General features: G+C 43.9%; 2 protein-coding genes across 2 annotated transcripts; both read right to left on the bottom strand.

Moving 5' to 3' along the window:
• Positions 1–199: 199 nt before the first annotated feature.
• On the bottom strand, positions 200–9809 carry zgc:136908 (Transitional endoplasmic reticulum ATPase). The gene is made up of 17 exons (XM_035175486.2): positions 9387–9809; positions 8973–9084; positions 7902–8074; positions 7014–7156; positions 6777–6907; positions 6273–6404; positions 6044–6146; positions 5683–5816; positions 5405–5540; positions 5124–5236; positions 4045–4209; positions 3832–3954; positions 3510–3722; positions 3039–3347; positions 2632–2790; positions 2065–2216; positions 200–1776 (listed from the first exon to the last, which is right to left on the bottom strand). The coding sequence occupies exons 1-17, from the start codon at positions 9407–9409 to the stop codon at positions 1674–1676; spliced, it is 2424 nt and encodes an 807-aa protein (XP_035031377.1). The 5' UTR covers positions 9410–9809; the 3' UTR covers positions 200–1673.
• Positions 9810–10922: 1113 nt separating this feature from the next.
• Positions 10923–22246, bottom strand: samd1b (sterile alpha motif domain containing 1b). The gene is made up of 7 exons (XM_035165509.2): positions 20651–22246; positions 19211–19466; positions 18883–19019; positions 15037–15091; positions 14806–14923; positions 13609–13723; positions 10923–13481 (listed from the first exon to the last, which is right to left on the bottom strand). The coding sequence occupies exons 1-7, from the start codon at positions 21839–21841 to the stop codon at positions 13338–13340; spliced, it is 2016 nt and encodes a 671-aa protein (XP_035021400.1). The 5' UTR covers positions 21842–22246; the 3' UTR covers positions 10923–13337.
• Positions 22247–22341: the final 95 nt, after the last annotated feature.

Here is a 22341-nt window from a genome sequence, read left to right as displayed (position 1 = left end):
ATGCAAAGGTATAAAGACTGTATATAAAGATATAAACGTATAAGGTAAAAAGACTGTATATGATATAATATAAAGGTATTTGTATACAGTCTATGTTTATGGATAATGACAAATGATCGATTCAGCTATAGACTCACATAGTGCCGACACTAGTACATACACAGTAAATAAAGATATTCAGTCTAGAGTGTAAACCATGTAAATTGTATTGAGCTTTAGCTTTATTTCTCAGTCATAGGTCCATCATCAGTACCACACCGAATTACACACACTCATAGATATCAGTTCCCTTAATATGCTTTATTTTTTTCATCTAGATCCATTAACTATTACCCAGGAGAATTGTAAAAAATTTCAAAAGAAAGCACCATTTCGCAATGCTCATGAGGGTGAAACAAGATTCCTGGATCCACCCCCTGATCCTGATCTGCACCAAAATCTACTGGCTTCTTCACTGACCCACATCGCATCCTTCCACCAAGTTTCGTGGTAATCCGTCCAGCAGTATTTGCGTAATCCTGCTTAATAATAAACAGAGAGCAGATGAAATCATAACTTCTTTCGCTGAGGTAATAAACATTAAACTTCAGCCAAGTATTCACTTTTTGCAACACAGGCTGTATTGTAAAGAGGGAAACTGCACCAGGTGGACCTAAAGGCTTCATATTCACTGTATATCAGTGGGGTTGTGTGAATATATCATGTAGAGAAAAGCTAAAAATTGTTGTTGAGTGTATAGAGATGCTGAAGAGGATTGAGCGTTCAGAAATACTGACAGACTCTTAGACACTTCCAGAAATACAAATCTCTTTCAGATTTCTCAAATATAGATATATAATCTGGGCCTGAAAGTTCTATTTACATTAATTGTATTAGAGTATATTGGTACGTAATACTATTTGCAATAAAACTATTTACATCACTAGAAACTAAAAAAGAAATGTGGGGGAAATATATTTTATGTACTTTGCATGACCTGACTCTTTAAAATGTCATAAAGCCCTGAGGAGCTGTGTGTTGTGTCAGATCTTTCTTATTTTATTCCTATTTCAGTTCACATTGTATTTTCAGTGGTGCATCATCCTAAATACACGTAGGTCGATCTAACAGACCCTTTTCAAAGTCGACATTTTGACTTGTTATATTAGGAAAAGTACAGGGTTTATAATGTTCACACTTAAAACATCAAATATAGCTTCTATTCAAGTTTTCTGAAACAAGAAGAAAAAAATGACAATGAGCAATGCGGCTAAATGGAAACACTTACATTACATTCCCCATCAGCATCAGTATCATTTCAGAATGCTTTAAACTGCATCATTAAATGAAACAACACCTAATCCATGAATTGCAAGATAAGTTGAATCCTAAAGGCATGCAAATCAATGTATCTATCACATTTCAAACTCACACATACACACAACCTGTGGTTAATTGATTTTTCTCTGTGCCCAAATCAGGTCTATTGGTTTTGACTTGGAAACTCATCTTTATAACCCTATTTAAATCCAGACAGTCCAAATCTGAATTCTTGTTTGATTCATGTAATTACTCCTGTTTGCAAAAGTGTTTTTCTTTCCATCCTTCATTCATCTGTTTCTCTCCCTGCAGAGAAGCCAGGCACAGCAGTGGTGGAGGAAAACACTGTGCAGCTGTATGATGGGTTTTTATCACTAATAGAGATCGTCATCGCCTTCTTCTCTGTAGAGATTTGGCCTCCCTGAACCGGAGCCTGACCCCTGATCTCCAGACCGATTACCAGTAGCAGAGGGGAACCTGGGAGGAGGAAAAATGAATGTGCAGGAGTACATAAAACACTAAAACTACATTCTCTGCTGTGAAACATGTGTTTACCATGTGTTTAGTGCGTGTGCTCATGTGTGTGTGTGAGTGTTTCCAGTCCAAAGGCTGAACATACAAAAGACACAGTCGGCCTTTAGGGAAATTTTTATCTTCCCTGGCTTCTTTCTGTACCGAGCACGCACAGCCTGGTACTGACTTGTGTGGTGGAGCATGTGTATGTGTGTATGTTTGTTTCGTGTGCATGTGTGTGCGTGTGTGTACCTGAAGTTTCCAAAACCTCGGCTCTGTTGCAGAGTTTGAGCAAACATCTCATACTTGCGGATGTCATTGTCACTGACAGAGCGACGGGCAAATCGCATCGCCTCTTCAAAGTGGTCCTTTCTGATCTCAGGGACGGGATCAAAGTCCTCATCCTGCACACAGGAATATACATGGATATAATACTGCGTGTGTGTGTGTGTGTGTGTGTGTGTGTGTGTGTGTGTGTGTGTGTGTGTGTGTGTGTGTGTGTGTGTGTGTGTGTGTGTGTGTGTGTGTGTGTGTGTGTTCCCAGTCCGAAGGCTGAACATTACAGAACAAACAGCCGCCCTTTAGGGTACTTTTTTGTATTCCACAATCTCTGTCTGTACCGAGCACAGACAGCTCGGTACGGCTTTGAGGAGTGGAGCATGTGTGTGAGTGTGTGTGTGTGTGTGTGTGTGTGTGTGTGTGTGTGTGTGTGTGTGTGTGTGTGTGTGTGTGTGTGTGTGTGTGTGTGTGTGTGTCCCTTGTTTAATACAGTATAATGTGTTATAAATAAGCAAGAATACAGCACAGCAGCCGTCTAACCATGGGGATGCCTGGTCTGTTCTGCCTCTGACGCTCTGCCTTGATCTCGGCCTCGATGGCCTCGCGGATGGCCAGCTTGCAAGCTCGCTGGCAGATCTCTGTCAGGTCCGCTCCAGAGAAGCCGTCTGTGATGTCGGACAGGAGGGCCAGATCCACATCCTACAGGAAGGAGAGAATAGAGCCACAAAACATTTAGAGTCACATCATCTAAAGAGTTACCAAAAGTGTAAAATAAGAACCTCTTGCTAAATTCTGTTCTTGGAGGATTAGGGTTATCATCGTTGCTATATGTAATGCAATTTTAATATTTAGTATTATCTTAAAGTGATGTTTTGACTATTTAATCTTGAATCAATAAGGAAGCCACTGCACCAAGAAATTTATCCTTGCATGTGTGTGTAACTGACTCGTGCGATAGGAGATTTGCGTAGGTTGGCGTTCAGGATGGCCGAGCGAGATGGCTTGTCTGGGAGTGGGATATAGATGAGCTGGTCCAAACGGCCCGGCCGCAGGATGGCCGAGTCTATGATGTCAGGTCTGTTTGTGGCACCAATGATGAAAACGTTCTTTTTGTCGGACATGCCGTCCATCTCTGTGAGGATCTGATTGATGACTCTGTCGGCGGCACCGCTTGCGTCCCCCCCACCGCCTCCTCTGGATTTGGCAATGGAGTCTAACTCGTCAAAGAACAAGATGCAGGGGGCCGCCTGTCTGGCCTGGAGGCAGAGAGGAGGTCAGAGGTCAGAGGTCAGAGGTCAGAGGTCAGAGAAGTTACAGTGGGAAACACAGCAGAGTTGAGAGTTGATCAAATACTATGATCTACTCAAAAAGTCTGGGTTGTGTTTCCTTCCAATATTACCATTTACTTTTCCTCTTACCTTATCAAAAACGTCTCTGACATTGGCCTCTGATTCTCCAAACCACATGGTGAGCATCTCAGGGCCTTTTATGGAGATAAAGTTTGCCTGGCACTCATTGGCAATAGCCTTGGCAAGGAGGGTTTTCCCGCAGCCCGGAGGACCGTAGAACAACACACCACGAGACGGCGTCATCCCGAACTTCAGGAACTTGTCTGGATACTCGACTGGGTACTGAGGAGGGCAGGAGGGCAGGATGAAGATTGAATGATTGTTGATTGTTAATTATTATTCAAAGGTATGAGCAGTGTCTGCTGTTGTGAGTGTGCGAGTGTTTCTTCACCTGAACGAGCTCTTGTAGCTCTCTCTTGACCTCTTCCAGTCCTCCGATGTCCGCCCAGTTGACCTGAGGCACCTCTGCAACAGTCTCTCTCAGAGCCGATGGGTTGCTCTGACTCAGCGCCCACTGACGGAGGGACGGCATGTGATGCATCTCACTCATTAGCAAACATTAATGTGTGGCTTTTATCGTGTGATTACGTGTTTGTGTGTGTACCTGGAAGTCATCCATGGTGACGGCCAGTGAGTTGAGCAGGTCAGCATCGATGGATTCATCCTCCAGGTCTATGAGAGTCAACTTCTTGCGGATGGCTTGCAGAGCAGCTTCTGAGCACAGAGCAGCCAGGTCGGCGCCCACATGTCCGTGGGTCTCTCTGGCGATCTGAAATATGTTGATCAGCTCAGGCGTATTAATATCCTCGAACAAATGGCACACCCCCATATAAGAATTGATGGTGGTGCATTTGCAGTGTGTAGCATTATTTTCACCCATTGCACAGAAATGAGATACTTTTTTCGATGTTTTTCAGTTTGATTATTAATTCATCAGTTTGTCATATTCATGTTACAAATAATTAAATCTAGTCTTTTCGCATCACAGTTTTATTAAAATTTTAACACTTAACATCTAATCATGTAAAAGTTACAGAAATCCACTGGATTTTATTGTACATTTAAGAAGGATGGGGAATGTCTCCTGCAAAATAAATAATTTGATTTGATTTTGTTCACTTGGGAAAGAAAATCCTAATTTAAAACTTACTTGCACCACTGTAATCTCTACACAGTGAACAAAATTACACAAAAAAGCTGAAATAAAACTTCAGGAGTTGTCCAAGTGTATGTATTTTAAGCCAAGTGGACTTGCTAGTGTTTCTTGGAGACAGGCCTCTTCAACTTTAACTGACTGAAGAATAAACTACAAACACAAGCACTTCAGCACTTGTACAACTCCTGAAGATATCATGACCTGGATGACCTTGAACCTTCACAGATACAGAAATTTAAATCTTCTCATAAAGGTGCATAAGAAAAATTGTCATCAAACGAGAGTCTGATTGCAAATGTCCATCCTGAGGACATTCAATAAATAACCCCTCACTGAATGATATGCATTTGAAATTCACAGACACACATTCTCAAATATATTCAGTTTACTGTCACATAAAACCAAAGAAAATCCACAGAATTAAAACGCTGCTTGAAAAACTGACTTAAAAAGTTAGCTGATGATCAAAATAGTTTACTTGTCAGAGTTGTCATCATTTGTTAATCAGCTGCACTGCACTCTCTCACCTTCTCAATGTCGATGTCATCAGACAGTTTCATGTTCTTGGTGTGAATCTGCAGGATCTCCAGTCTGCCGGTAGGATCTGGAATCCCGATGTCAATTTCCCGGTCGAACCTGCCTGGAGAGAGATATCACCTTATTTGTAAATGTGATTTTGTGTGTGTGTGTGTGTGTGTGTGTGTGTGTGTGTGTGTGTGTGTGTGTGTGTGTGTGTGTGTGTGTGTGTGTGTGTGTGTGTGTGTGTGTGTGTGTGTGTGTGTGTGTGTGTGTGTGTGTGTGTCCTGACCAAAGCGTCTCAGAGCAGGGTCCACGCTGTTCGGTCGGTTTGTTGCTGCCATGACAACCACGTGAGCTCTTTGCTTCAGGCCATCCATCAGGGTCAGGAGCTGGGACACTATACGCCTCTCCACCTCACCATGGGTCTACACACACACACACACACACAGTTGTCATTGTCTATTTTTTCTTACATGAAACATAAAATGCACCTAATGTGACACATAGTTTCTGCACATACTCAGATCTGATACAACATAAAAAGCCTCCTAACTTGTTTTTGTTTACCTTCTCTCTCTTGGGAGCGATTGCATCCAGCTCATCAATAAAGATGATGGCTGGAGCATTTTTCTCTGCCTCCTCAAACGCCTTTCTCAGGTTGCTCTCGGACTCTCCTGCCAGCTTGCTCATGATCTCAGGACCTTGCCACAGAATAATGTGAACATTATTTTGGATTACAAAACACTTTTTCTCCAACACAGAGCCATTAATATGAAAAATAGTGCATAGATTAGAAGTTCCAATCTGATTCAAACAACTGTGAAGACCTTATTATAATTTGTTTTCACTTTGCAAGAGCAGGATCAGGATATTTCTTCATCTCACTGGTACAAATGGTCTGACTGTGTCACTGTAAAGAAAGTCTCACCATTAATGAGGAAGAAGAAGGCCCCAGTTTCATTGGCTACGGCTCGGGCCACCAGGGTCTTCCCTGTTCCTGCAGGGCCGTACAGCAGGATGCCCCTGGGGGGCTGACAGAGAGGAGGGACAAACACACTGAGTCGAGGGAGGACAAATATCGAATGTTCGAATAGGAAGAAGCTGGTTTGTGTGTGTGTGTGTGTGTGTGTGTGTGTGTGTGTGTGTGCGAGTGACACCTTAACTCCTATTGCCTTGAAGAGACCCGGGTGCCTGAGAGGAAGTTCAACCATCTCTTTAATCTGGGCCAGCTGCTTCCGACAGCCCCCGATGTCGTCATAGCCGATGTCATTGAGGTTCTCCTCCTCGTCCTGTCACAGAATGCAAAACTCAGATCATGTGAACTGTCTCCATAGACTGTAGATAAAGAAGGACGACACGTCTTCAATTCCTCCCAAGCCAGAATATCCCAGATATGAACACTGTTGTGTTCGGTGGTTTATTGCATCGAAAGCAGCTAACCAAAACCCAAACATACTGGAAAAATCACCAAACGTCAGTGAGATAAGAATGACCTAAATTGACTATAATCAACTTTGAGAGTGTATTTTGACTTTTTTGTTTGTTCCATGTCTCAGCGAACATAATATATAGGTAACAGACAGTTTTTTCTAGTCCTTCCACAAAGTGTTGCAAGAATGTTAACACACACTGTGTGACTGACTCATTAAGCTCCCACAGACCTCTCTTTTGATTGGATCTCCCTCACAGTACATGACGGTGTCGGGGGCGACGATGCAGTGAGGACTGGGGTCCGTCTCCACCACCTTGAACTCCACCGCCCGCATGCTGCCCCTCACCAGGAAGATGTCACCTGACGGCACAGACGACAAGTGACGACACACAGAGTCATTTGAACTTGTTCGGGGCTTTTGTTTCTGTGATGATTTTGGTTGTCGACGGCGGAGGTGTAGTGGTACCGTTGTGTACGGGCCGGTAAGCTTCCAGGAAGTATGGTTTGAGGAAAACATCGAAGAGGCTCCCAGTCAGGCCCTCGATGGTATCGTCTATCGGGAGGACGTGGATCTTTTTGCCATACTTGATGTCACTGCAGGCATGGATACTGTGATAACACACACACACACACATTAGCAGGTACCCCAGGCTTTCAGTTTAACAGCAAATCTTATTGATTTCACATTCAGATTTTGTATTGCTCTCACTAAAGCTGGAGCGCAGGAGATCTGTCCAGGCAACAAAATATCTGAGTTCAAGCGCACAGTTTGAGCACAAGCAGAGCAAATCCAAGCACAAGCAGAGGCTGTTTGAGTGTGAGCACATGCAGGCTTTTTAAGTGAGAGCGTTAGAAAATCTGAACGTGAAATCTTGCGCTTGCCCTCAAACAGCCTCTGCATGTTTGGATTTGCTCTTCTTGTGCTCAAACTGTGCACTTGAACTCAGATATTTTGTTGCTTGGACACATTTCATGCACTACAGCTTCGGCTCTTCTCCTCATGTTCACACTGCTTCTGTGCACATGTGGAACGTCTGTTCTCAGGTTTTAAGTGAAAGCATTAAAATAATCGAAACATGAAATTAAGTCCTGGTCTCAAACTTAAAGAGCATGCTCTTGAATAAAGATGGGAAAAAACCCATACACATATACACTTGTCCCTTGGTCACTTGCATCCTCACACTCTTAATGTATAAAATATTGAATTTGATTCATTTATATTGAGCTATATTTAATTTCTTCTTATTTCTGAGCTGACCTGTTCTCCTCGTCCAACGCTTTTCATTGGACCGGTGACCTTGTGTTAACTAACATTATGACAAATAAGAACTGAACTAAACTGTGTGCCAGCCACCTGATGACATCACCGAGGCGGACTCGCAGGTTGCTGCGCGTCACACGATTCAGCCGGATCCGTTCGTCCGCACAGGTGTCGTCACTCAGGACGATGCACACGGTCTGACGTTGTTTCCGCCCCTTCAACACCACTGTGTCCCCCCTGAAGAGCTGCAGCTCCTCCATCTTGTTCTGGTGGTGACACACACACACACACACACACACACACACACACACACACACACACACACACACACACACACACACACACACACACACACACACACACACACAGAGGAGGAGGGCAAAGAACATCATAAAAGACATCACACACCCTGGACAGCATCTACTTAATGTTCTTATGTACAAATACATTAAACGTTGACACACTTTTACATCTTGTTACAAACTGTTTCTTCTAATCAATGTTGTAAATACTGTTATTTTGTTGCTGTGTGCAGCAACACGCGGCATCTATTGCACTTCTGTCCGTCCTGTAGGAGAGGGATCCCTCTCATGTGGCTCTCTCTGAGGTTTCTACAGTTTTTTTCCTGTTATTGGGGGTTTTGTTTTATAGTTTTTCCTTACTCTCGAGGGTTAAGAACAGAGGATGTCACAGCTTGTTAAGCCCAATGAGACAAATTGTGATTAGTGAATATGGGTTATACAAATACAATTTGATTGATTGATTGATTAAGCTTTTTTTCACTTTACTGATGCTTTTTGCTCTTTGCCACCTCATTACCACGACTTGTGTTTACTTATATTTACTTCTTTGCTTATTTTAATAATTTCATTGTATAGTTGTGCAATATTCATATTTATTATATTATAAATCATACTGTATGTTTTTTTGCATCCTCAGTACCTTGACTTGTATTTATTTAGATTTTATTGAAGAACTTAATGTTGTTCTTTTTTTGCTTATTTTTATATTTTTACTATATAGTTTTTTATATTTATATATTTATTTTTATATACTTTTCTTTGTAAATCAGGCACAATTTGATTTAAGGGTGACACACTATTTCGTTGTGCTTGCACAGTGACAATAAAGTTCTTGAATATACTTGTATTTACACATACACACCTGTGACAGGCTGACAAGGCTGCTGTCGTCACTGACATTTTCATCCACCACGAGTCTGTTGGGCCTGTGTTTCTGCTTCAGGATGGCGGTGGAGAAATCTTCTCCCTTCGGGCTTCAGAACAAGAGGCACATTATGACTCTGCTTTTCACTCGTAGCTCTGATTTCCTCATGTGACACTGAGCTGTATTTAGACTCTCTTGGATCTGACCATAGCAACTATGAGTCTGTGGATATGTGGAAATACCTTATATTAATTAATAACTACTTTTAAGTTTGTTGTATAAATCATCTTTAGCATGCAGTAACTAGTGTATCATGTTCCAATGAGCATGAGTAATCATATATACAGTATATTAACCTATGGACTGCGCCCACACATGCACATACTGTAATTATGCAGCTGTTTCACTCACTCTGCTGCTCCTGAGCCCGGCATGACTGCTGTCCTTTGTCTCTATCAGATATCTTCAGTTTTTCACACTCCAGGTTCGCCCCCTCTGTGCCGTCACTCACTTGTTTACCGTGGTGTATCTTCAGGAGCTGATGTTGTGCGGTCTGATTTCTGTTCTGATCTGATCAATGCCAGAGGTTTCAGGTTCAGCCTGGTCGGATCGGATCTGATCTGGTGTGGTTTCTGGTCTTCCCAAGGGCCGTGCCGAAGTCAAGTCTCACTGTTTTCTTCTTTTTCCATTGCTGCCTTGAGCCACCATGTTTTTGTGGGAGCTGCAGCCTGTCTGTTTATCAGCAGAGGTATTAATATGGTTCCCTGTCTTATTTGTAACCCCATCATGCGCATACACAGGCACCAACGCGCACACACACACACACACACTCTGGTGGAATCAACAACACGCAGGGATCCCAAGCACTTACCTTGGAGAGTGTCCCAGGCCTGATATAGCATGATATTTCCTCCTCCCCTCTGCCTCTGAGCAGCAAATACAAGCACAAGTGCAGAGCTTGTTGTGGAGAACACATCCCGACATACTGTGAAATATTTATGGGCTTAAATAAATGTTGCACACAGGCGGTTTTCCTATAGAGCAGAGTTTCATGTCAATATGACTGAAGGGAGATGTTGTTGAGATCCAGCTGACGCGAACACACACACACACACACACACACACACACACACACACACACACACACACACACACACACACACACACACACACACACACACACACACACACACACACACACACACACACACACTTTTAACTCTCATGACAGAACAAAAACTTATAAACATCATTAATATTCATTTACATTCTTTCATTGTTTTCGAATTTAACAGTTGTTATTGTCTATTTTCTTACATGAAACATAAAATGCGCCTAATGTGACACATAGTTTCTGCACATACTCAGATCTGATACAACATAAAAAGCCTCCTAACTTGTTTTTGTTTACCTCCTCTCTCTTGGGAGCGATTGCATCCAGCTCATCAGTAAAGATGATGGCTGGAGCATTTTTCTCTGCCTCCTCAAACGCCTTTCTCAGGTTGCTCTCGGACTCTCCTGCCAGCTTGCTCATGATCTCAGGACCTTGCCACAGAATAATGTGAACATTATTTTGGATTACAAAACACTTTTTCTCCAACACAGAGCCATACACACACACACACACACACACACACACACACACACACACACACTCACACTCACTCACACTCACACCCACACCCACACCCACACCCACACCCACACTCACACCACACCCACCCACACACACACACCTTTACCATACTTCTAACCCTTAACCTAACCTGACCTTATCCTAAATCTAAACCTATAGTCCCCATAATGTGACTGTGTAATGTATGAATTCCTGGAACATACACACACTTACACACAGGCACAATCTTACACAAGCGTGGAATAAACACGTTTGCAACAACAACAATTCAACTTTTGAAACATTGTGTTGTTTTAATTTAATCGTTTATTACTAAAAATCGTCCTTCAACAAATAACAGGAGACAAGCAACAGAGGCGACTGTACATCATCCCCTGTGTGAGACTCAAACGCAGCCATCCTCTCCTTCACATGAGAGCAGAAACGAATGAATTGACGTACGCAGCGGCAACAACCACTGCAACACACACCTTCCAACAAGAGTAGTAACCTGAATAGGTGTTCCTGGAAAAGAAAAAGTGGAGGTAAAGGGAGAAATGAGGGGAGAGAGGTAGAGGCGGTTTAAAAAGAAATGTGCTGAAAAATGAAACAGAGACTAAAATAAAAAGACATGGAATGTATGTTGTTACAGGGCTGGGAGGGAGGACCAGTATTAAAAATTATTTCTGGTGGGATGAGATTAGTTCATTGATTGACTTCGCTTCAGCATATTTCCCTTAAAGTTATTCCAGTGATTCAAAATGTTTGACGTATTGATTGGAGTATTTCAGTATATTTACATATTCACCCCACTACACACAGTGGAGAGTTGATTGTTCAGTTCAGTTGGCTGGTGTGTTTGATCAACATTTAAAAATACATTTTCAGACTGGTGTTAGATCAGTCTTTGTTTTGTTATTAGATTAGTCTGATGTGGGTTTAATGTAGAGATTAGCTCCACCCAGGAGGTTATGTTTACGCTCCTGTACGTTTGTGTGTTTGTCAACAAGATTTTGGATAAAATACAAAACTGATTTCCACTGAATTTGGTGGAAGGATGGGACATGGGCCAAGAAAATCTCCATTAGATTTTGGCACATATCCGTAGAAAGGGACAGACCTTTCTTTAACTTAATGAAGATAGGGTGTCAGTCTTGGCAGACATTTTTCTTATCACTATTATTTCCCCCTCATTCTAAACTGAATTAATACGTCTTACTTTTAAATACACATTTTTCCGTAATGTAAATATAAACAACATAAACCCATACTTCTGAATGCTACATGTTTGCAATTTTGTTTTTATTGTTTAATCCGCCATTAACTTCCTGTTTTAAACTGTTCATTGTTCTGCCACAGGCACTTAGGCTGTCAATTTACACATTAGTAATTAACTTAACCAGTTAAGATCTGTTTTAATGGGGCAACCTGATTAAGTAAACTAGTTCAGCAGTCAATATAAACTTTTAAACAAAGATTTCAAATACAAACTTCATGATGGGTTTGTAAGGAACTGGTGAATCCCAGTCCTGATCCTGAGTGATGAGCTTGCAGAGGTACCGCGTCCTGAAGACACAGCACCTCATCTCAGCTCGCCACCACACTGACAATTTTATTCTAATGAAGGTTCTTCTCTGCTGAATCTTCAGCATTTTCATTGATTTATCAGAGAATAAAAAATTTTAAAAAACATGATTTAAATTTATGTTTAGAGGACTGATATTCTGAATTTGGTGAATTTAAATGTGGTTTCATGAGGGGATTGTTGGGCCTTGGTGGAGGTATGCACTTTAAAAACATTATATCCTTCCAGAAGGCAAATGTTTTCTGTTGGGGTGAATGGAGCTGAGTGTTGTCCAGTCAGTCATGTTTTAGTTTTAAAAAAGTTGTGATCTACCCACTGCTCATAGCAAATTAGTTTTACTTGGTCACTATTTGTGCAGGAGATAAATTCAGGCATCTGACTTTTAAGCCACAGTCAAAGTCTATCTTGGTGAAAGCAGACACTGATTTGGTCATGCATAGACCAGAGATCATTGCCGACTCTGTTTAAAACATTATGAGCATATTTATGATTGACACTTTTATCTTAAAAATCCACCACCTGCTGATCAATGAGCTGACTTGGTGCTGCACCCTCTCAGAGGTGTAGGGAAATCATCAGCTTATTGCTTATTGCACCAGATTTGATCTTGACATTGAGGACTACGATGGGTCAGCAGCAACAAAACAGAATCTCATCCTTCCACTCTGGTCAACTTATAATGTCGCTGTTCAATCCAACATGCTGCGTCCATGTGTGTATCAACTTACACGCGCCCACGGCAAGAAACTATTGCATTCCAGCCACAAAAAAAAAAAAAGTCAATGCCGAAAAAGAGGACCTCATTCAAAATGTGCATAAAGGTCAACATGAAAGAACAGTTTATGGAAAAACCATCTTGCAGGGTTATATCAAGAAAATGCAAAGTGCTTGATCGTTGTAAATAAAAAACTAAATGACTGTCTTGAACCTCCTGCATCTTCAAAGTCTGCTTTCTCCTGCCGATGTTTGCTCTCAGTTTAGTAGAAAATCCTTGTTGATGGTCTCGAGCAGTCGTAGGGGACGAGGGGAAAGACAAACAGAGGTGTGTGTGTTTGTTGAGATGAAAAGTAAAGTCTATACTGTATATCGTGCATGCGTTTTTATATAACTTGAGTTAATATGTAGACACAAACACAACTGTGTGTATTTCCATTGAACGTCGTTAGCAGTCGTCGTCCTCAAAATGTGTTTTCTGCAGAACCTTCACATGCCGCTCATAGATCTTGAGGGCAGGGCCGAGCCTGATTGACAGGCCAGTCAAAACATCATTGCGCTGCATGAGGAGCAGAGACTTGCCATCGATTTCCTGAAGAGGAGAGCAGAGCAATGCAGATGTGGAGACACAGGTTAAGGTTCAACTTGTAGTTCAAGTACAGATATTAAACTTGTCTGTGGTGCCCTCTGGTGGTTGCTAAAGAGGATCACAGACTCACCTGGGTCATGAAGGCAGCAGCCTGCTCAGGGAAACCTGCTGCTGTGAAATAGCTGACCACATCAGACACCGTCCAGTCCACCGGGCTTCCACTGGCCCCCTCACACTTCATGAACCTACAAATATGAGTAAGAGGACAGACGGCCCATCGGACCATTACAAACATGCAGGAGAAAGCAAGCTTTGTCAGAGCTGACAGAGTTTGATGGAGGAATGCAGTTTGTAGTTACCTAGATTTAGGTGAATTTTAATATTAATTTTAATATAAAATAATCCTACTGATGTTTTCACCAGTGTGTTTCATCTAAATTGTACGAATTGTTGTTTTCTTTACTCGAGAATAGTCCTTTTATATTTAAATAGTTTTTATGTACATCGGGAGAGGGTCCTTTCCACGGAGGCCGCCATGTTTTTTACAGTCGTCCAAACTGGACAAACTAAACACCTTTTGAGTTTTTATGACAACTGAAGGCTCCCACAGGTTCTCTTTCATGTTTGGAAGGGGAGGGTGAGGTGAGGGCTATTCAGCTGCAACATGAAACTTCACCACTAGATGTCACTCAATTCTACACACTGAACCCTTAAGATAATGTGCTCACAAGTCAAAAAGGGTTTTGTGAGGTCACAGTGACATTGAGCTTTAAGTCAAAGGGTATGTTTGTGCCAGATGTAATGAAATTCCCATTGGGTGTTCCAGATATATCACGTTCAGAACATATGGTCACCGTGACCTTTACCTTTGACATTCAACCATCAAAATCTAATCATTTCATCTTTGAGTCCAACTTAATGTTATTACCAAACTTGAAGACATTCCCTCAAAATGTTCCAGAGATCTTTTGTAACATCACATTTACCTCGACCTTTGGCTGTTGCCAGCACGGAGGCATAATGATTTCCACCTTGTATTGACCTTTTCTTAGCGAACATTCTACATGTTGATTAACCATGATCCATCGACCAAAACACAGTGAAAACATTTTGATTTCTGATTCCTTATCCAGTACAGACCATCCTCTTCACAGCATTGCAGAGGTTTTCAGACTCATTGGGCTAAAAATGTTGGACTTGTTTACAATTAATATAAAAGAGAGAAAGTGGAATTTGTAACAGACCCCAAAAAAACAAGCAAGGTCGGATACGATGCTCCTCAGCCCTATGACTGTTTTAATGTCTCTAGTAAGTCTGCTGTACTCACCCTCCACTGCTAACGCCTCCATTTATCCCTAGCTCCTCAGACAGGCCGGAGTCTCTCGGGGAGGCGGTGGGTGTGAGCAGGCAGGACGACACACCGACCTCTGTCATACACTCCATGTCTACGGGGGAAAAATGAAGCTCAATGGGATTCCCTGTTATCGCTGCAAACCACCGAACACAAACGCGCACAAAGACACACACATTTTGCAATGATAAGTAAAACCGAACTCACTGTTGAAGCCTGAGGAGGTGTGGTTGATCCCATCATGCTGCGGCTGGCTCTGTGTCTGGAGAGAAGAGAGGGCAGTCAAACAAAGATGAAGATAAAAAATGAGACGATGGCACAAAGACATCTATAGGATATCTATCCTCTGGAATGAGTCAGAGCTGTAAACTACTGGTGAAAGAGCCGGAGGTAAATTCATTTTGAAAACATCAGCGGGACGCGGCCTCCACCTAAAGTGAAGGATGAGGGAATTTGGCTTCGTGACAAAACTGCAACAAGACATTTCAACCATCTGCTGTGGCAGTGTAAATGATGATGGTGTGAGGTAGGAAGGGGAGCAAGAGTTTGACAAAGATGAGGAGTCGTACCCAGTGGAGAGTTTAAGTCTGTCCAATGCAGCCTGTCTGTTATTCAGTGAGTTTTTCTCTATAAGCATGTGTCTCTAAAAAGATAAAACACTGCAGCACCTGGGGAAAAAAGGGTTGTCTACAACTATACTTACTAATAACACACCTCATCATCAGTAGCTGTAAAAACAGTGCATTAGAGAGGAGACAGAAATCGGCTTTGGACATAGAGCAGCTCCTTGTTTTGTTTTTAGCATTTTCCTTAGCATTGTGCTCATATTACCCTAGTTAAAAATAACAGATGAAAATCAATGCAGCAGTTATTGTCTTTTTTTAAAAAAATCTTTTAGATCCTTTCCTTGCCAAAACCTGGTGCCTATAACCCACAATTCCACTGGACCACTGACAGCCCTGTGCATTCATGTGGTGTTGGACTAAATTGAAAAAAGTGTTCACTGCTGGATAAATTCACATGAACGCCACCTCAAGTCGGAACAATAACTCAGAAAGTTGGCAAATTTTGGTACAGGAGTTGTAGCGTCTATGCTTTATGTTGCACTTCTCTGAGTCTGCATGGTGACTGCTTGATGGAAACTGATGGAACTTACACACACACACACACAGTTTGTACATCTTAGTGAGGACACTCATTGGCATAATGCATTCCCTAGCCCCTTTCCCTAACCCTAACCATCCAAAATAAATGCCTAATCCTAACCCTAACCCTTAACCTAACCTAAACATAATGCTAACCCTAACCCTAAAACCAAGTCTTAACCCCCAAACAGTCCATTAAAGGTGGGTAACAAAGTGAGGACCGGCCAAAAGGTCCTCACTTTCCCAAAATGTCCTCACTCCAATAGGTTGTAGACTCAAACTGGTCCTCACAATGACAGCTGTACAAGAGCACACACACACAGTCCTTTATCTTAGTGAGGACAATCATTGACATAAATATTTTCTTAGCCCCTTATCCTAATCTTCACCAGACCTTAACCTAATTCTAGCCCTAAGAGCAAGTCTTTCACCCTCAAACAGCCCTTTGAAAACGTGACGAACGACCAATGTCCTCACTAGGGTTGCAAAGGGGCGGAAACTTTCCGGTAAATTTCCGGAAACTTTCCGGAAACTTTCCATGGGAAGTTAAGCTGGGGAATTTTGGGAATTTTAAATTTTTTTTTTTTACCGCAAATTAAACGCTGAGCAATAAAAAAATAATTCAAAACTCTATTTTAAAGTTGTATGGAATGCAGCACACGCTACACGTTGAATTTCAACCCTGCACTGCGCAGTGCATTCTTCCATCACATGCACAGATAATTCCCAGCATCCTGCACACTACAGCAGGGCGATTGAGGCCACACTACTGCATTAGCCCAAGGACTAGTCAGGGAAGTTTTGATGATATTACTGGGGAAACTATATAAGCATGCTGATTGAGGATTGTTCATCTGTTCATCTAGCCTATTTCTATTCATTTATCCATCAATTGTAAAATATTTTTAAAGACGATTCCAATTGTTTAGCTCACTATTTATATCTCTGGCATTGCATTAGTGTTTTTTACAAGCTTTTTTCTCATCTTACTCTACAGAACAATGCCACGTGCACTATCTCATGTGTGGAGACATTTCACCCCAGCCAATGTAGAAGGAAAGGCTGTGTACATTTGCAAATACTGTGCAAAGACCTATGTTAAGAATGCCACAAAGATGCAGAAGCATATAGTCAAGTGCCCAAAGTTTCCTCAGGGCTCAAATCAGCTTATGACAAAACAAAATGTTTATATTTATGTCTGTATATGACAAGGTAAATACAGTTAGTATAAATTACCCACAAAATTTCCAGTTTATTCCCATTAATTCCCGTTTATTCCCGTTAATTCCCGTATATTCCCGTATATTCCCATGGAAAGTTTCCAACTTTGAATATTCCCGGAATTTTGCAACCCTAGTCCTCACATACACATACGGGATATACTCAATATGGTCCTCACAAAGATATAAGTATGAGTACACACACCCACACACTCCAACACAGTACCATGTGTTATATTATAACACACAGACACAAAAGTGAGAATTTTGAACTTGGGTGGAGTTATGATGGAGTTGCATGTGGGCATCAGGCTACATGAATCAGTAAATTGATAAAAGTGTAGTGTGGGTGTAACTCTTCCACTCGAACAGGTGCAACCAAACTCCTAAAAAGAGACGTCACTCAAACTCAGCCCGTACCTGCACACAGCTAAAATGAATTCATCTATCGTTCATTTTGTTATGCACACCAGTGTTTTTCTTACAACAAAGTGTCTTCAGTAAAAATCCAGTTGTGCATGTACCATACCAAAAAACTGCTCAAAATTCTAATTTCACATAGCATGTATGAGGAGGAAGTGAGTTGTTATACACACAGATTCACTTCTGTTAGGTCACTTAGAAATACTTTAAAATTATCTGTAGCTTGTTTTCAACACAAATGTTTCAAATCAGTAAGATGGTGACATGTTAATTACATTATAACTACACAATTTCACATTCATTTTCTTCACTACATGGTTAAATACTGTATACAGTACAAAAATATGTTATCTCCCATTAAGGACATCTCTTTTTCCTTCTCTGGATACATTCTGAATTTTGGACAAACATCACTGTCTATGTCTGTTGAGCTGCTCACTGCTCATTCTTCTTCAGTTTATCTCCATCAGCTGTGGTTCAGGCTGCCTGTACTAGAGATGTAAAAGGCATCAGTGTGTGGACCACACAAATCATCAGTCCGTTTGTTTGTGGGTTGGTTTGTCAGCAGGATCACGCAAAAACTACTGAACATATTTCTGTGAAACTTGGTGCACAGACTCTTGTCTGACAGGGAACTAATGTCTACTTAACAGAACATTTTTGATAACACAACCAAAATAAGATGTGTTTTTTGAGCATGTACTTCGACATCATCAAGCAGTCTTTATGTTATAGGACATAAAACTACCAGGTTGCTGAATATTTACCTCCTCCAAGGAGGTAATGTTTTTGTCTAGTTTTTCGTCATATGTTTTTACGCAAAACCTGCTGAGCAAATTACTACAAATCTTGGTGGGAGGAGACTGTATGGGTAGGGGGCAGATCCAGGAATCTTTTTTCACTTTTTTCAACATTGTGAGATATGGGCATTTTAAAAAAAATTCCATTGATTTCTCAGAGAATAATAAAAATCCAGATCTAGTGAATTGAAATGTGGTTTCGTTATGGGATTGCTGGGCCTTGATGGAGGTATGACCTCTAGTGCCCACCTACTTATTTGTATGCTTATTAAACACAATGACAATGATGTGTTGTAACTTAGTAATTATATGTTCAAAGAAAGAGATTTTGATTTATCAAAGTCATATAAACACATCATATCATTATTCGGCATTCCATGTGTGAGGGTAGTAATTTTAATTATTCATTTGATGAATGCATAGTGAATAAAAACCGTCAGGACAGATGCAGAGGCCTCCACTTACTTGTGCTGCCATATGCGGCTGATCTGGGAGGTAAGCTCTCTCCTCCAAGCGTGCACCGTTACACTGCAACACCTCGACAACTCCCTGAACAGGTGGGGACGGTGTCCTGGCGAGGGAATCCACCCCTGAGAGAGCCGCTAAACGCACAGGAGAGGAGGGGAAAGACCGATTATCAACCACTGAGAACAACAACTACATCCTAAATGTGTAAATTAAAACTTAAATAGGTTAAATTCTAAAAGGGACAGAAAATCTGTGTTTAATTAACCTACAACTTGCTTTACTTTGTACTCAGCACACATATTCATGCACACGCACGTGCACACACCTTTGCCACTGTGCTGTTGCTGCTGATGGGGGCTCCCCTCCTTTGACACTGCCTGGATCTCAGCATCTTCTGCGGGCTTCTCCGTGAGCCCTGGTTCGGTTGTCATGGCTACAGGCGATGGTCCTCCCTCTTCATCCGAACTCCGGGGATCATCAGCGTCCTCCTCCTCCTCCTCTTCCTCGTTCTCTCCCCGTTCCACTTCTTCGCTGCTTGTTTCCATTGGCTCATGCTCCTGGACAGGAGACGAGGGCGGCGGCTGCAACAACAACACATATAAACTTCCATCAGAAAAGGGGTTGGGGGCTGAACAAAGTGAGTGCGCAGCGCCTGAGTTGTATCCAAGTTGTTGCTCAGGATTGGCTCACAGCACAGATTATAGGTCTGCGGATGCAAGAGACGGTTTGCGCTTCCTTCTCGGGGCGGAAGGTGTGGATCGCCTCCCACTTGGACAGAAACAGAAATACCGCTATAAGCGCCAACTCAAGCGTGCGCCCACAGAGAGGGAGGAGAGCGCGCTGTCAGTAACGGTACAAAGGATTTAATGGGGCGCGGGCAGGGGGCGAGGCGGCGTTAGCGAGGGGAGAAAACAACAACACTAACAGTAACAATAATAACTACAGGGTTGTGACTGCGCCTCAAAAGCCATGCAAACTGTGATCTGCATGAACACACGTGACGCGCGACCGGTCGGTCTGCGCGGCAGGAGAGGGTCAGGAGAGCGGCAGCGGCGCGTCTCAAGTTTAAGACAGACGATGACAAAAAGCATCGACTACAAGGTTAGAATCACAACTCAAAAATCACACAAACAGAAGGGACACGAGGCGCGGCTGCGCGGCGGGGGAGCGGCAAGAGAGCGGCAGCGGCGCGTCTCAAGTTTAAGAGAGACGCCGCCTACTACTGTACTGCGCGGCAGGCCCAGACGATCCCGCTGTGCTCGGCTGAAGTTCCTGCAGAGGAATCACGGACCCACAGGCACAGATGTGACAGCGGAACCAGAGGCTGGTCGTGCCCGCGCTAACGCAGAGACGCTCTTTAATGGCGTGCGCGCTTATCCCGGGAGAGCCGGGGGATGCCGCTCCGGAGCTGTCTGCACATAGATGTAATAACCCGCACCTTTTGTGCAGGAAGCCGAGCCACACACACACATACACACACACACACACACTGCCGCAGACACACACACACACACACACACACACACACACACACACACACACACACACACACACACACACACACACACACACACACACACACACACACACACACACACACACACACACGATCATACACTTCTGCTTCGAGGTTTAACATGAAAAAACAAATATTGGGAGCAGCTGAGCGCGTCCTGCTGCAGGATCATTGTTTTGCCATCAAACCCACGCACTTCAGTTCTGTACAAGTGGGACGTGTTGGACATATTAAGTTAGCATTGCCCACCTTCTTCGTCGGTGTGTGCTTCTCCTGCAGTGCGCTCTTCCCAAGTCTGTCCGCGGACGCATTCTTCTTCGACGCCGGCTCCTCCACCATCACCATCCCCCTCAGGGGAAGAGTGATGTTCCCGCAGCGGGTCCTGCGCAGCCGGCCTCTCGCCACCTCTCGCTCCATGACCACCTTGACTTTGCCTCGGGTCAGCTTCTCCTCCGACAGCTGCTCCTGGCTGCTCAGGTAGCCCAGGATCTCCTTGAGTCCGAGCGGCTTCATGTGGCCTCTGGTCGTGGCGGTGGAAGAGGCGGCAGCGGCGGAGCCCCCTCGGTGGCTCCTCTCGGACAGGCGGCGAACAGAAGCCACCAGCCTGTCGCCCAGGTCGGAGGAGTTGGCGTGGGTCCCCGCCGCTCGGGTGCCCCCTCCTCCGACTCGAAGTTTGGGCTTGAGGGGCGCGGGCTGCCTCTGTTGTTGTTGCGGGAGGCTGCCGACGCTCCCGGTGTAAGTTTTGTTCTGGCTCTCAGCTCCGGACGGACCCGGCTCCATTCCTCCGCAGACAGCATCGCTCCTGCTCGGCGTCGCCCTGCTGCCGTCGCCGTGCGCGCTCGTTCCGTGGCCGACACCGGGCTCCGGGCAGCCCCCCGCTGCCTGATGTTCTAATCCCTTGTCTCTCGGTGCACTTGCTTTCTCTTCTTTGCAGCCGCTCCCGACAGCGCAGCCCGTTGTTGCGCCACAGTTGAGGCACCCGTTTCCGCTACTTCGGCTGGAGGCAGGCTTGAGCTTCGTGCCTGATGTCTGGGTGTGGGGATCTGGGCTGGGCTCCGGCTCCTCTCCCTCCTCCTGGTCGGTGAAGCTGTGCGCACTGTCGCCGTTGTTGTTCAGATGGTCGTGTTTGGTCCGCTCCCTCGCTGCTGCCTCCGCGCCGCCGCCACCGCCAACAGCCGCCGTGATAAACTCACTCTTCTTTCGGCTTTTCCTCTGCACCTTGGCCGCGTTCCGGTACGATATGGAGCCCTTGTAGCTAACTTTGAGCACCGTCTGCTCTTGGATCAGTTTTTCCAGCTCTGTCCTGGTTCGGTCCGGGTCTGACCCGTGTCGTCTCCGGACCATTCGACAGATCCTCTCCAGGTCTGGACGCGCTTTCCTGGAGCGGAGGGAGTCGATTGTTTCCAGGATCCACTCTCGGTACTTATTGGGCTCGGACATCTTCTCCTGCGGCGGGTGCGGGATGGGGGTTTGGCCCGGGTGCGTCTCCTTCTCCTTCCCCCTCTGTTGTCTCTGAAGTGACGCTGGAGCCGGAGTGCGTTCCCCGGCAGGAGAATGAGGACGGAAGCCTGGCTGGTACGCCTGCGTTGGTTGGCCACATTGTGCGCTTAAGGTAGACCGAAGATGGCGCCTATGGTTCTCCGACGCAGACGCAAATGGAATTTAAGGTGGAATAGGTTCGCTTTGAGCGCATCGGAGACGTGTTCTTTGTTCGCAGCCTCGATCTGATCAGCCAGCAGTTTATAATATGTAGAAAAACACACAAACCAGAGAGCGAGTGTCGTGGTTTTTTAAGCGTTACGGCGAACCAGAGCCAACAGATGGGTGGACGACTGTTCCCACTGCGCATCAGGCGCCTCTGACCTCTGGGCCACAAACACTGGACCATCCAGAACATTTGATTAAAGTGGTGTCATCAAATAATGTTCACTTTCCTGCGA

Source organism: Hippoglossus stenolepis, chromosome 2, assembly GCF_022539355.2.
Source record: "Hippoglossus stenolepis isolate QCI-W04-F060 chromosome 2, HSTE1.2, whole genome shotgun sequence".
NCBI lineage: Eukaryota > Metazoa > Chordata > Actinopteri > Pleuronectiformes > Pleuronectidae > Hippoglossus > Hippoglossus stenolepis.
Note: the sequence above shows the minus strand (reverse complement) of the source record. Positions and strands in the feature narration are given on the sequence as shown.